Raw genomic sequence first — 14,592 nt, 5'->3', positions numbered from 1 at the left:
GCTGACTTTTAGTGTATGCAGGTTCCATAGGGCCAAGTGCCAGACTTGAGTATGCAGATTTTCACATCCGTGGGGTATCCTGGAACCAATGCCCTGCGTATATTGAAGGACAATTCAAATACTTCCCAAGAGGTTGTGTCAAAATTCAGTAAAATTTGAAGAACTGCAAAATATTTCTCCATTACAAATTCTAACATCCTACACAGAGAATACCACCCCAACTGTTTTAAAAAGCAAACAAACATAAATACAACACTTGGTTTTGAACCTTTAATAAAAGTAAAAAATGAATGCAGAGAACACAAGGTTGAAAACTTTGTATCAGTGTTGAGTCTCACTAGATGTTCAAATCTGGTATAGTGCAAATTTTGTTCATACTATTTTACATTTTTACAAACTCAAATCACTTTGGTTCATATATTTTCTATAAACTATTGGCAAAAAAAATCTTCAAATTTACATTTTTTTTGGCTACGTTATTTCTAACAGATATAGATTTACTTCTGGTTTCGGAGAGAAAGACTTATTGTTTGTGCATCATCAAGTCTGTTTCAAAGATTCACTCACTGCTTTCATCTAATAACTTCTGGTTTTTCGTAAAATGCTGACATCTTCATTGGAAATTTTTTTCATGTAACCGTTTTCATTTTCAGAAAATATATAAGGGGGTCATTCCAAAGTTCAGAATGATCCTATTTTTTTAAAAAACAAAATTCCTCTAAAACAAATTAGCTCCAGGAACTTAAAATTTACTCCAAGACATTTCCCTCAAAACAAAGCAAAAAACCCCAGCAAAGATCATTATATACACAAAACCAAACACAGACCAGCGCTCACGGGCAAGTTCCTCTAAGCTTCCATTCTGCTGACTGGTGGCTTCCATTTAAGAGGGGTCTTTGAATCAAGCCACTTTCACAGAATTTAAAACAAACCAAACACATGTAAATTGCAAAATACAAAAAGGTAAATTTGTAAGTAAAAATGACTAAACCCACAAAACTGGAGTATTTCGAAGGTTGAGGGTTCAGTGGAGGGTGTAACACGAAAGGAACTTCACAACTGAAAGAAATCATTGCCGAGTTTCCTCCATGCAGCACTGAAATGAATGGAGAACCCTTCTCTCGAACATCTCACACGTTAAAAAAAATAAATATTTAAGAGATACAAGGCTCAGATTGGTTTTCATATACATTGCACTTGAAGTTTAAGACCCAATACTTGCAAATTAGGTCTGGTATGGTCTATGCCATTAAATGAATACATTGTGCTCACCAATATCATTGACTATTTAGAAACACCACATGTTTAATGCAGTGACATATGCACTCTCCTTTTTACAAGGCAATCACAGATTGCAAATTCCATAGGGCTGTGGCAAAAAACAGTCATCTCTATTCTGTAGTAACAAGGAAACAATTTTGGCTCACTAAGATTGAAATACATGGCAGACAGGTATTCATTCTTAGATGATTATGGATTTCGAAATAAACTTCATAAACTGAGGTGAAAATTCCAATATATCGCAGTGTGGGAACCAAGACTTTTCATTGCCTTTTGCTCAGTAAGATTGTCTACACAAACTTCCACGGGTGGAATGAAAAGCACAGTTGACCCACTGGTGATACACACACGTGTGACCATGTAAACACGCCACTGCAGGATGAACGAGCGTGACCGTGAAGGCGTGGCCACACCGCGACCCCACTTAGAGTGTGACCTCTGTATAATCACTGCTGCTTTTCTTGTTGTTGTTGTTTTTTTTTATTTTTTATTTATTTATTTTAAACACAGCCCTATTTTTAAAAATCTTTTGGATAAATATTATTCCTATTACACCACACTTCATGTTTGTTAAGCACCATCAACCTACCTCCTTTGGGCACTGATACAAAACTGAGAGTTGGTAATTGAGTCTTAGTTCAAGGCTTTGAAATACGGCAACTTGTTTTAATCACATGAATGAAATCTAATACCTGGGGAACTGCCACCTGCCTGAACCCACACAGCCTGGGCAGAATGATCCAGGGCACAGACAGGCGCCAGTGCAGTCAGTCAAGGGAAGACTTCAGGGTAAGTTGTCATACTCTCCACCTCCCTATTCTAGACTAGGTGAACAGTTTTTTCCAGGAGTCATTTGTACAGTCAGCCCGATCTAAATAGATTATTTAAGAAAAAAGATAATCTTTGTCATAATCCACAATCAGATTTTCTTCCAAAATCTTCCTCGCTCTCAGAATCGGTGGTTTTGAAGACTCAATCACTATGGGGCTTTTCAGGAACACCCTATGTGTAGAAAGGAAAAAAAAAAAGGAAAGAGAAAATTAGCACTAAATGTATAAATATTTTAATTACCAATTAAGTAGGTCCTAACATGGGAAAGATTAACACTTTCTTTGACTGAAGAAACACGATTGAGACGTGGGACATGTGGAGAGAACTAGAGCCCAAGGCCAGCTCTCCCAGCTCCCAGGCGCCGTCTTCATGGCTCTGGCCCCGTGAGCCACAGCTCTCACCTGCAAAATTAGGATAATTCTCTGCCTCAGGTGAAATTACGCTGCTAAGGCCCTTACATAAAGCCTGTTATATAAGTGTAAGATATTGGTGAAAGTATAAATTAATATCTATATAAAGGAAACACCCAATTTCATCAAAGCATGGTGATGCTTAGGGTATGATAGGTTCCTGAAAGTTCTAACTGCAATTTAAAGGATTGAACCTTTATCTGAAGGGAGGTTTTTGCCACAAACCTTTATTAGTATCTGATGCTTGTGTAATAACCCACCTTACCAACAGTTTGTTGAAACAGACACTGGAAATAGGTCATGCTTTGTAATACTGAATAGTAACTCTGCCCTCAGTTCACACAGAGCTTCACAGTTTGGAAATCCTTTCTACATATTCTTCCTCATTTGACCCTCAGAGCTTCTGAGAGGTAGACACTACAGTTACTGCTATGACCAGGCACCTCGGGTAAATTCTCAATAGTGAACAGTATTTCACTGATGAAGCAGCAAACCCAGAGAGATTCAATGACCTTCCTGAGGCCACGGAGCTTCTGCTAAACGGCAAAAGAGAAACCTCCATACAGATTGTTTTTCCCTCAGAATCGTGACTTCCCACGTTACTTAATTGCCCTCCATTCACTTTCAGAGGAAGGAGCTGAGCTCCTCACCTTTGGCAATGAAGGAGATGACTCATCCAGAAAACCACAAGATCCTCTCATCTCAACGGACAGGTAAGAAAGTCACGAGTCTGGGCTGAGTCACCCAGGTATGCCAGTTACTACCCTGGGGACACACACAATAAAATCTTCTAGGAAACATACATGCTTTTAGGAACTGATAATGTGAAAGCATAGCCAATTGTTAAATATGAACACTAGGAGGGTTCTATACAAACTGCAGTGAGAAAACAAAAGAGCAAACTCTTGGCAGCAACCTGGAAAGAAAATTTGACTACCTGTTCACTAATGCGCTGATAAATAAATGGGAAGCGGACTTTTAGAATCCCTGGTTGACAGAGGCCACAGTGAGGCCTGGCATTGGCGTAAGAACACAAAGACGCCAGAGATGAATGACAACCAGCCCGGGCGGACCTGCCATGTGGCACAGGGACTTCCAGCAGTGTTGCCTAATGGTGGCACATTGTAAATGGCAATATGGATCCTCCTCTCAACCCAGACGCCAACACAGGCTGCTGTAAACCTACTTCCAGGGTGAAGGCAGGTGTGAGCCATGTGTTGAAAGGGCAGTGTGGTATACTGACGAGAAGCATGGTGCCACGTCCACCTCCGCCACCCACTTGGCCAAGTTGTTTAATCTTCTAAGCTGCAATGTCCCCTTTTAAAAATGGGCTAATAATAGTTTCTACTTCAAAGAGCTGTGTTATGAGGACTAAACTGGCTAACAATCGAAACGTTTAGCACAATGCCTCCTGTGCAGCAGTAAGAGCCCAATAAATGTAAACCCTCAATAACAATAATAGTATTATCATTAGCAGCTGAATTGGGTCAATCAAAAACAGGAACAGCAAATTAAATCCCAAGCTGACACTGAGGTGGGCGGGACTCTGCCTCCAGGTGGCCCAGTGGGGCCGGGCAGTGGAAGCAGGACAGGCTTGATTGCTGTTGGCAGTTTGCAGCTTACTCTTGAGAAAAGACTTGAAACTACAAACAGCAACAACTACAAGTTTTATAAATGATGGTTACAGACTCATTTTCTTTTAAATATTCAGGCTGGGCTGGGCGCGGTGGCTTATGCCTGTAATCCCAGCACTTTGGGAGGCTAAGGCAGCTGGATCACCTGAGGTCAGGAGTTCGAGACCGGCCTGGCCAACATGGCAAAACCCCGTCTCTACTAAAAATATAAAAATTAGCCAGGCATGGTGGTGGGCGCCTGTGATCCCAGCTACTTGGGAGGCTGAGGCAGTAAAATCACTTGAACCCGGGAGACGGAGGTTGCAGTAAGCCAAGACTGTGCCACTTCACTTTAGCCTGGGTGACAAAGCAAGACTGTCTCAAAAAAAATGAAAATAAAAACAAACAAAAAACCCCTAACAGGCTGGTAACAAATGTTTCTGCTGTATTTTCGGACAGGGGAAATACCACATAGAAAAAGCTAGGAGAAGGCCGGGCGCGGTGGCTCACGCTTGTAATCCCAGCACTTTGGGAGGCCGAGGCGGGCGGATCACGAGGTCAGGAGATCAAGACCACGGTGAAACCCCGTCTCTACTAAAAAATACAAAAAATTAGCCGGGCGTGGTGGCGGGCGCCTGTAGTCCCAGCTACTTAGAGAGGCTGAGGCAGGAGAATGGCGTGAACCCGGGAGGCGGAGCTTGCAGTGAGCCGAGATTGCGCCACTGCACTCCAGCCTGGGCGACAGAGCGAGACTCCGTCTCAAAAAAAAAAGGAAAAAGCTAGGAGACCATATAGCTTGAAGCAAAGCCAACTTGTAACTTTTGCGCATGGTTATTCTTGCAAGTAAGTATGTTTCTTCTTAAGGGAGGGAAGCCTAAGTTAGAACAAAGGCATCTGAAGAGAACTGACACAGCTAAGAAGGACAGGGTGTCAAGCGCACTGGGCAAAACCATCAGCACCAAACACAGACCTGGAATTACCCTGGATCTGGGCGGGTCTGGTGCCGGTGCTGAACTGAGCCTCGGAATCTCTTCACCTTCAGACTGTCACCAACTTCACTCTCGTCACCTCCCTTCACAAAGCCCTACTTGGTGTAGGTTTCAACATTAAACCAATAGCTCTTAAGATACTATCCCTGGAACATGCAGCCACTTTCATTTTGTGAGTCAACAGTATGACAAGAGTGGAATGTGGGGAAGTTTGCCCTGGGAGAAAACACGCACCACGAATGTGACGTGGGGCACAGCCTGAGGAATGGATGCAGCAGGAGGGAGGGGACTGCACTGTGAAGCCCCTGGGCCATTTCCGGGGTTTCATGGATGGAAATGAGTTTGCAAATTTTGAAGAGACAAAAGAGTAACAGTTGGGATCCAGAGGTAAGGATTTAAGTTTTTATGAATAAAAACGGTGGTAGGCGGGGTTAGGCTTAGAACCTCTGAGGTCAGTTTCATGTGATAGCCCAGTAGGGAAGGGGATTAAGGCGGTGATCTCTCTCCTCCAGTTTGTTTTATTTGTTTGTTTGTGTTTTTTTTTTGAGATGGAGTCTCGCTCTGTCACCCAGACTGGAGTACAGTGGCGCAATCTCGGCTCACTGCAAGCTCCGCCTCCCAGGTTCACGCCATTCTCCTGCCTCAGCTTCCCGAGTAGCTGAGACTACAGGCACCCACCACCATGCCTGGCTAATTTTTTTTTTTTTTTGTATTTTTAGTACAGACGTGGTTTCACTGTGTTAGCCAGGATGGTCTTGATCTCCTGACCTCGTGATCCGCCCACCTCGGCCTCCCACAGTGCTGGGATTACAGGCATGAGCCACTGCGCCTGGCCTCTCTCCTCCAGTTTTAAGATACGAGAACATCCAAACATTTTCCCCCCAAGTTTAAAGAATAAAAAGGATGAAGAGAAAGCTGAAGTAAGGAGAATTATAATTACACCAACTATCCTATTTTGAGTTATCTTTAACATTTTTTTCTGTAAGCAAAGGAGCACAGCAGGGATTACTTAATGAAACTATCTTCAAAACTGAAAATGTTTCCTCCAACCATTTCTAGATGTTTAGAACTTATGAATGTTGTGAAATTTCTACCTCCACCAAAATAATGCTTATTTCTTAAAATCGATTTTAAAAGCCTTGACATATAACAGCATCAACCTATCATACAGAAATAACCAACTCTTTAAATGTTATTCAAGTTGTAGTTATAATGTGTAATTAGTCAATCTGGTTGAGGACAATTTTATTCTAAAAACCTTCTTAGGAATTCTCTCCCAAAGAGTACCAGAACAAAAATCTCAAAGCAAGAAAGCAATGATGGAGTTGCCAGCTCTCCTTTGAAGACTATTAACGGGGATGATGGCGAATGCATGAAAACAACATACTATTTTCATGTGGGACCATCTGACCAGATTTTTAATATTAAAAAAAGCAAGGCCAGGCTCATGCCTATGATCCCGGTGCTTTGGGAGGCCAAGGTGGGAGGATCGCCTGAGCCCACGAGTTCGAGCTCGGCCTGGACAACGCAGGGAGATAACATCTCCACAAAAAATAAAAAAGTTAGCCGGGCATGGTGGCATGTGCCTGTAGTTCCAGCTTCTCGGGAGGCTGAAGCGGAAGGATTGCTTGAGCCCAGGAGCTCAAGGTTACAGTGAGCTATGATGGCACCACTGCACTCCAGGGCTCTTCCAGAGCTCTGTCTCAAAAAAAAAAAAAAAAAAAGTAAGCAAAGTCCTTTCTTCTCCATCACGAGAAATTTGGCAGCAGAGACTCAGTAACCAGTGGAACACTGCAAATTCTACTTGTAATTACTTCTGTTTTTGTGAAACAGCCAAGTGGCCTCCAAATTCAACTCCTCACAGAAGGGTATCAGCTGGCAAAAATAAATGTACTGTTTTAAAAATAGCATGAGGTACCAAGATAAGTTTTCCCAGAGCTTATCTCCGAGAGCAACAGCTCTAGGTTTTTTTTTTTTAATTTACTTTATTTCAGCCTGCCAAAGTCAACTCAAAATAACATTTAAAAGTCCACCTCTATTTTTTTAAACTGAAGTGCTAAGATGTCAATTTTGAACTAATGAGAACTGCTAAAGCCATCCTGGCATTCATCTACCTTTCCATCTCCCTCAGGGCGGCTGTGAGAGAAGCTCTGCGGGGTAGCGCTGCTTTCTCCTGCAGCAAGAACAGATGCAATGTTCAGGCAGGACAGTCCGGCTACATGGTGACCCGGCCACGTGCAGGGGTGCTCTCATCACCACTTCTCCATGCCCAGGGCCACCTGCCCCACAGAAAGGTGCTGCCTGCCTGCCTGAACCAGGCTGTCCCCTTACCCGCCAACACCAGGCCCTGCCCTGGCCCGAGACAGACTCTGCAGCCTCAGGCTCGATTTGCTTGACTGTGGACTAAGAGGCCAGCATCATCTGCATCCACTCTGATTTTGTGAAAAGGAACACTGGTGGACTGATGCTCAGGGAGCAAAGTATCACTGCATGAGGTCATCCAGATCTGCTTCTGATGGTGAAGGAGGAGGGGACACTCACACACCAGTCACTTTCTCTACTGCTTACTACAGAAATTTCAAGAATTCACAACACTGACCACATCTGCAATTCAAAGGGGCAGTGTGAGGGCTCTAGGTCCTATTCTAGATCAAATATTATGCATTTATGCATCTATGAATCTTTATAATTTAGCAAAGAATTACCTGGGTATCATTACCTATTTTTTAAAATATAAGCTTTGCTCAGTAATTGTCACTCAAGTCTGAACCAGAATATATAAACACAAATTTGAACATATCATGTAAAGTAATTCTTTCAAGGTAAAGAGATGCAAGTTTTAGAAGATAATATGATCATTTCACTTACCATAGCTAACTGTCGTCCTATGTTCCCCACTGTGACACCTCCTGAGAAAAATATACAAGGGAGCCAAGAACGAATATAGAGGAAATCTGGGGATGTATACCTGGAGCAAGAAAAGAAACCACACCTTAGCAATCAATTTCACCTGGCTCAATTCTGCATCGCAGATTCTCTGTAGTGGGGATATGCAGAATCAGCCATCAAATGTTACAAAATGTTCATATTTGAATGTTCGGTTGTAACTGCTACTACTTGGTTTTCCTTTGCATTAAGTTATGGATAGCAGCATTTTTGAGCATTTCATGCCTAAATCTATATCATTCTATATAAAAACCAAATAAAATATGAAAATATCTAAGCTTAGTGGATGTTTTAATGGGAGTTAAGTAAGCTTTCCAAAGCCAATATTTGAAAACACACACTTACTGATAGACACCATTATACACGAGAAACTGCGTGATCAGCGTAGCTAGAAAAGCTATGGTGATCCCCAGCCCGAGGCCACTTCTGGAACGATCAAATGTCCACCAAAGGCCCAAAGATAGGGCTGCTAAAGTCAAGGACAGCTGGACATTATTGGCAAAATCCAATTTCTGGTGATGTAAAAGTTAAGGAAAAGTTTGCTGATTCTTAATAAGATCAAAAACATAAAGAAAACCACAAGGGTTAAAAACATGGGTATTTTATTATTGTACCACAAATAATTCACTGTCCATAAAAACTGTGTAATGAGCTAAAGAAAGGATTTGTTGGATACAGGTTACACAATCATTAAGATCACCTGGAATCTCCCTGACATCACTGAGCCAAAAACTTAACCATAAGAATAAACTTGCTGAAAGCTATATATAAAATGCTGCTAGCATTTTGACCAGAAAACAATACATTTTACTATAGAGTCATCGATAGCCCTATTCTTCTTTCTCTTGTTAGTAATTTGAAATGGGCAGGTACCACCATCATGTCTGTATTATGACATGGAGTCATTTGAGTATATAACAAAACAAAACGCTTCAATATAGAACCTAAGAAGATACTCTGGACATAGCACAGAAAATTAAGGATACAGCACTGGCGTGGTTAATGCCAACAAAAACTGCTATGCAACGCATGACACTGGCCCATTCTCTCTTAAATTTGTGGGGTTCTCCGAGGTGACTGTCGATACAGGGGTACAGTAGGCCAACAACAGCTGTTTTAAAAAAAGATGACAATGTTAGAATACAGCAGATTCAAGGTCCAGAATTTCAACGTGGTCATTAGTAACACAGTACATTACTCAAACCAGCCCTTTTCCTAGAAAAAATTATCAGCTATAACTTAATAGTTAAGAGCGATTTTATATTCTTGTTCTCCTTGAGTACCACTCCCACAAAATTGTACTGTTTAGAAAAGTTTTTTAAAAATCACTATTACTTAGTGTAGTTGAACATGTCTCAGTAAACACAGAAAGGAATCAAGCAGGGATTATTCATATTAATACGAGCAATATGTAACCTTATATTTAATATCCACATTTGCCTAAAGCACACAGAACTTAAATGACTACGTAGTTCACCTTGTCTTTTCATCCAGTGTGATTTCTATCTTACAATAAAAAGGTTAGCATCTGTCCACACCCTGTCACATCACAGCTTTGACACTCCTGCTACCACCCAGTACTGGGATTGGGCACGCGATGAGATACATATTTGCTGATGTGACTTTGACAGTCTGGGTCACATGCCCCTAGAGTGGCCCTGGAGTTGATTTTCGGGGGTTCTAGCATGTACTGTAAGAGACACTGAGCACCTACCGTGCACACATGCCCGTGGGCAAGTACAGGGTGAGACAGCCCCACACAGGCTTCACTTATTCTCCATCTGGTTCCCGCATGGTCAAGCCTCAAGTTGTGGAAAGAACAGCAGACCAAGAAGAGAAAACTCAGCCTCAAATCCCAGCTTGCCCTCTGATGGGACACGGCTCTGCATGTTTGTTTTCTCATGTGTAAAATTATAAGGATTATGTAACTGGGACACAGAGAAAGCAGAGATCACTGTGGTCTGGAACAGTTATTCTTTATAGACACGAACTTGGAATTCGGACAGGTGGGAAGGAATGGCATTCCAAAAGAGAGGTAAAATGGCAAAAATGAAGGCAGGAATGAATGTCTGTAGGGGGGAGTGGGGTGCCGGCCTGCGGGGCTGGATGCTGGGACACAAGGGTCACTGTGTCCCAGGGCTCTTGAGAACCCTGCAATTGTTTCACCTCAGTCTAGTATGAAAGAAATACACATTTTAGGTTCAACTGAGAAACAGGAAACACAGTTTGCGTCAAACATTCGGATAAAAAATGTTCAGTTTTCAATTTATTATACTTAATCATGTTCTAACTTTGGAGTTTTGAAAAATGGATCCCCCCAAATTAACTTCACTGTAGCTTAATCTTACCTTTTAAGGTTAAAAACTAAATAGGCAAAAAACATACTATGAAAAATTTTACTTATGCTCTTGGCTGATGGTTTAAAAAAAAAGTACAATATAAGAGTATGAGAAATTGTCCAGATATTCCTAGAAACCCTTGAGGCTCCAATTACAAATACTGAAGGCTAAACTATTTCATTTCTAAGATCAAGTTTTTGATTGAAGGAAAGAAACTATTCTGCCAAATGTATATGAAACATGGAATTTTAAATCTAGATATATTTCTCAAAAAATTTTCAATTAGCACAGCCATATACTTAAAGTGTTTTGAAAAACGAAAGAGGATCCCGTCCCTCCGAGAACAAATATGAAAACATTCTACTCACTACTTAATAATTACAGACACACGTCCTAGTTCTTGAACACACAGCCCTCTGTTAATCTTACAAAACTCTTTGCTGCTTGCTGTTTTCAGTGAGTCAACTGAGGCAATGTGTTTCCACAGTGCAGGAGACACACCTACCCAGGCAGCATGAGCAGTCAGCAACGATGGCTTGGCCTGTTTCTACCTGCGCACCCTTGGATGTGACTTCACCTGTGATTCAGTTTCCACATCTATAAATGAGGCTACACGTGGTATTGCTGTAAGGAATGAACACAGCAAAGCATCTGAAGCCTATGGTCAGCAGTCAGCTGACAAACGTCAGCCACAAAGCAAACAGCATGCTCCCTGCACTGCACTGGAGTCACTAACATACTGGTTTGTTTTCCCCACCAGACTCTAAGCTGCTTAAGGATAGGGGCTTGTGGTGCTCACTTTTGGATTAACATTTCAACAGCTTATAGAGTTGAGGTTGCAGAAAGCACCCGACAAGCTCGTTAAGTAAACAAATGCTGTGTGACTACAGGAGCAGTAAGTGATCTGCAGAAAGCACCCGACAAGCTCGTTAAATAAACAAATGCTGTGTGACTACAGGAGCAGTAAGTGATCTGCTGGGCCAAGATTAACTCAACATTTCTATAAAAGCGGTTCAATGACAGCCAAGAAAGTCTAGTACACACACCCAGCAGTCCCCGTGTCCACAGTTCAGACTGACCCAGTGTTACATTGTACAGCATCTATGCTACTGCTTGGGTGTACGAAACTCTAAACGCCGTAAGGGGGTTACTCTTTTCCTTAAGAACGTAATCTACAGAGCTCTAACAGTTCAGGGGGTAGACGGTTTGGCTTCAGACCAGTTTACTCAGCGACCCGGCAAAAGGAAGTGCTGAGAAGTTGCTCCCCTGGCAACCGCCTCCTGAACACATGTGACGGGTTTGTTTTCAGTTATCCAGCAGGGTAGCATGTTTGCTGCCGCGACCAATGGCCTTTCAGTCCCGCTGCTCACCAGTTCCCCAGGCGGCCAATCCGGGGCGGCTGGCGCGGGATGACAGCTGGGGCTGTACCCGGACGCCAGGAGGGAAGGGCCCTCAGTCAGCTTGGCACAGCACCTGCTTGAACAGCCAATTATCTCCCTGCCTCATCTCCATCACTGTGCTTCCTCAAACTTCAGAGAGCTGTGGCCCGAACCCGCCCTCGGGGGTGCCAGGTCCTCTCTACCCCTCCTTCATTTCTCTAAATCCCAAGACTGGAGATGCACACTTTCAATCTGTGGATAGTTCCAGTTTCAAATGCATGTTTCTTATAGGCTGAAAAGTACTTTCAACCGAAAAGACACCCTTTTTACTTCCAGAAGAACCAGGAGGGGTACTCACCAGCTGCTGTCCCGCAGCAGGGAGGGACCCACCAGGCGGAGGAAAAGATGGTGGCGATCACCTCCTCGGGGAAGAGAGTGACATTCCTCTGGATCTGCAGCAGGTTGAGCACCAGGGCTAGGACCACCCCAACCGAGAAGAGCACGAGGCTCCTCTGCACCAGGCGATGATGCCAGGTGTTGGGGTAGGGGCCGCCGGGCTCGGGGCCACTCATCGCAGCACTGCGGCCCCCGGGCGCGCGGTCAGCGTCCGGGGCACCGTGGGCCGCCAGCAGGGAGGGCCCGGACACGGAAGCGTTGATCATCTCCCCAACCTTGGCCGCCAGCCCCGCGGCGCTGGCTCGCGGGGGGCCTCGGCGCCTCGCGCTGTGCGCACAGGAGCAGCTCCAGAAGTGGTCGTGCAATCTGGGCATCGGTCACCCGCGTCCAAGAGGCGCTTCCTGGAAGAAGGGGGTCATCAAGTTCACTCAGAAGAGACAAAGAGAGAGGAAGGCCCCGCGGGACGCGAACCCCGGCATCCGGGCCAGGCGGCAGCGCCGCCCCCCAAGGTTAGACCCCCGTGCGCCCGCCCGGGGCCAGCGGCGGACGGGACCCGCGCTCACAGCGAGCAGCACCCCCGGCCCCAGCGCGGCCCGCGCCCGCCTACCTCCAGGGAGGACCGGCTGCGGCGCGACCAAACCCCTCCCGCGACCCCTATCCCAGCCCGCCGCGTACCTGGCCGAGAGGCGCCCGCCCGCGGGCTCTCCGAGCGGAGGCGGGGCGGGAGGAAAGGAGGAGTCACGGCCCGGGACGGCCCCAAGTGCGGCCGCAGCGCCTGGCGGGCGCGCGGGTTTATATGGCGGGCCGCGGGGCCCGCATCATGTGACCCTGCCCGGCCTACCCGCCGCCCGCGCGCACCGCCCAGGGGCGTGGCCTGAGCTTGCCCCGCCCCGCCCGCCAGCCGGTCCGCACGCGGTCTGGTGAGGCGGCCGCAACCAATGGGAGGCCGGCGGCCCATATGACGTGCGCACACGCCACCGCTGGCCCGCGAGCGCTCGGGCGGGAGCCTCGGCACTGACTGCGGGGCTTGTGGCGGCTGCGGGGCACGCGGGCTTGAGCGGGACGGGCCGGCTGCGAGGGGGCGGCCGCGGAGCTGGGGCCTGGGAGGGGACGGTCCTGCCGGGAGGAGGCGGAGGGAGAACAGGGTGGGGTTGCGGGCCCGGCACCGCCCCTCCCGGCTCCTGGCTCCCCTCGCCTGGTGTCCCGCGGCTGGCCGGGAGGCGGCGGGTCTCGATCGCGCGGGCCTCCCTGGAGGGGCGCGGGCTCTGGCGGCGGGGCCAGACCCTTCTCGGCGCAATGGCGGGCTTGCATCCTTGGGTGATTTTTTCGGGCCTCTTGTGGCCTTTGCTCACGCCTGGAGAGCAAACCACCCGCACCACCCAGGAGCACATAAAATCGAGACCACAGTCTCCAAAGGAGCGCGCCTCCATCCTGTTTGCCCCTCGGGTCGCCGTCTAAGGGCGGGCCCGTACCCGCTCAGAGCCTACATCCGAGTCGTATAAAGCGCTGACAGCAGAGAAAGCTGCGGCTTTGCTCCGTGCAGATGAGCAGGGGCTGAGGGAGGACGCTGTGCTCTCAGTAGCCGCGCTCGGCCCGGGGACCCTGCAGGCTTAGAAACGTGAGTCACGCCTGCAGCGTGGCGAGGAAACGCCGTCGATGTGGCATCCTCAGCCTGGGGTCGTGGCTCTAAGCCAGAAGTTTAAAAAAAGTCTTCCTGAGCTGGGACTGCCCTGAGTCGCTTTAGGGGCGAAATTCTGAGCATCCGATTGCATTTCCTGAGGATGACACGCGCGGTGGGTGTGGACGGCCTGCAGGGGTCCGTCCTCAGCGGTCCCTCTGCAGGGCAGAGTCTCGCTCTCACCCTCCCAGCTGACTCCTCTCAAGCCTGTTAACCATTGTACACGTTCCCAAGGGCTCCAAGCAGGTTGGACTTCAGGGAACATTGCAGTTTGGGTCTTGGCCATTGTTTACACTCCACCTTGCATAAGTGCTTGAGGATCACACCACCAGATACGTAGATCATCCGTAGATCATCGAAGTCACATCGAAGATTTGTTTATAATAGGAAAAAAAAAAGCTGCCCACTGTCATGCGCTGGGAAACTGGTGAGCTGGAGGATGACCCATCTGTAAATGGGGTGCTCCCTAATGGACAGGGCACCCTTCAGAAGCCTGTGCTGTGTCTCCTTGACCCCACTGTGAGCTCCCCATCCCTCACACTGATCTACATCAAGCTGCTAACCTCATGGAGAGGCACGGCAGCCCCGGCCCTGAGATGCAGGGCAGTCGCCCATTCAATTAGGAAACACCAGCAAGTGCCAGAAGCTTCTCATTAGCAGGTCAGCTTTCAATAACTGGTTTATCCAGGTGTGTGAGACCCGATAAGCAGAAGGGAAAGCTCTTAGCGAC

At 46.5% G+C, this 14,592-nt stretch overlaps 1 protein-coding gene and 1 long non-coding RNA gene across 4 annotated transcripts; one reads left to right on the top strand and one right to left on the bottom strand.

Annotated features, from left to right (window-relative positions):
• Positions 1-256: 256 nt before the first annotated feature.
• Positions 257-13,060, bottom strand: INSIG1 (insulin induced gene 1). Of its 3 annotated transcripts, XM_030826279.1 has the most exons (7): positions 12,860-13,060; positions 12,147-12,585; positions 9,057-9,181; positions 8,416-8,582; positions 7,993-8,092; positions 6,929-6,999; positions 257-2,283 (listed from the first exon to the last, which is right to left on the bottom strand). In XM_030826279.1, exons 2-7 carry the CDS (start codon positions 12,556-12,558, stop codon positions 2,166-2,168), a joined length of 993 nt encoding a protein of 330 aa, XP_030682139.1. In that variant the 5' UTR covers positions 12,559-12,585; positions 12,860-13,060; the 3' UTR covers positions 257-2,165. The 3 variants fall into 3 exon arrangements, with proteins under 3 accessions (XP_030682139.1, XP_030682138.1, XP_030682137.1); XM_030826278.1 differs by lacking the exon at positions 6,929-6,999; XM_030826277.1 differs by lacking the exon at positions 257-2,283 and having other exon boundaries at positions 6,836-8,092.
• LOC115837979 lies at positions 2,296-7,337 on the top strand. Its single transcript, XR_004033038.1, has 3 exons — positions 2,296-3,235; positions 5,000-5,511; positions 7,256-7,337. It is a non-coding gene; the product is annotated as an uncharacterized LOC115837979 (long non-coding RNA).
• Positions 13,061-14,592: the final 1,532 nt, after the last annotated feature.

The sequence above is a fragment of the Nomascus leucogenys genome, chromosome 13 (assembly GCF_006542625.1).
Source record: "Nomascus leucogenys isolate Asia chromosome 13, Asia_NLE_v1, whole genome shotgun sequence".
Classification (NCBI taxonomy): domain Eukaryota; kingdom Metazoa; phylum Chordata; class Mammalia; order Primates; family Hylobatidae; genus Nomascus; species Nomascus leucogenys.
Note: the sequence above shows the minus strand (reverse complement) of the source record. Positions and strands in the feature narration are given on the sequence as shown.

Excerpts from the sequence above, each read along its gene's own strand:
- INSIG1 (XM_030826279.1), bottom strand. The coding sequence starts at position 12,558 with ATGCCCAGATTGCACGACCACTTCTGGAGCTGCTCCTGTGCGCACAGC. Across the intron at positions 9,182-12,146 it reads CTGCTGCGGGACAGCAGCTG|CTGTTGTTGGCCTACTGTAC; the intron begins GTGAGTACCCCT and ends TTTTTAAAACAG. Across the intron at positions 8,093-8,415 it reads GTGTATAATGGTGTCTATCA|GTATACATCCCCAGATTTCC; the intron begins GTAAGTGTGTGT and ends TTCTTGCTCCAG.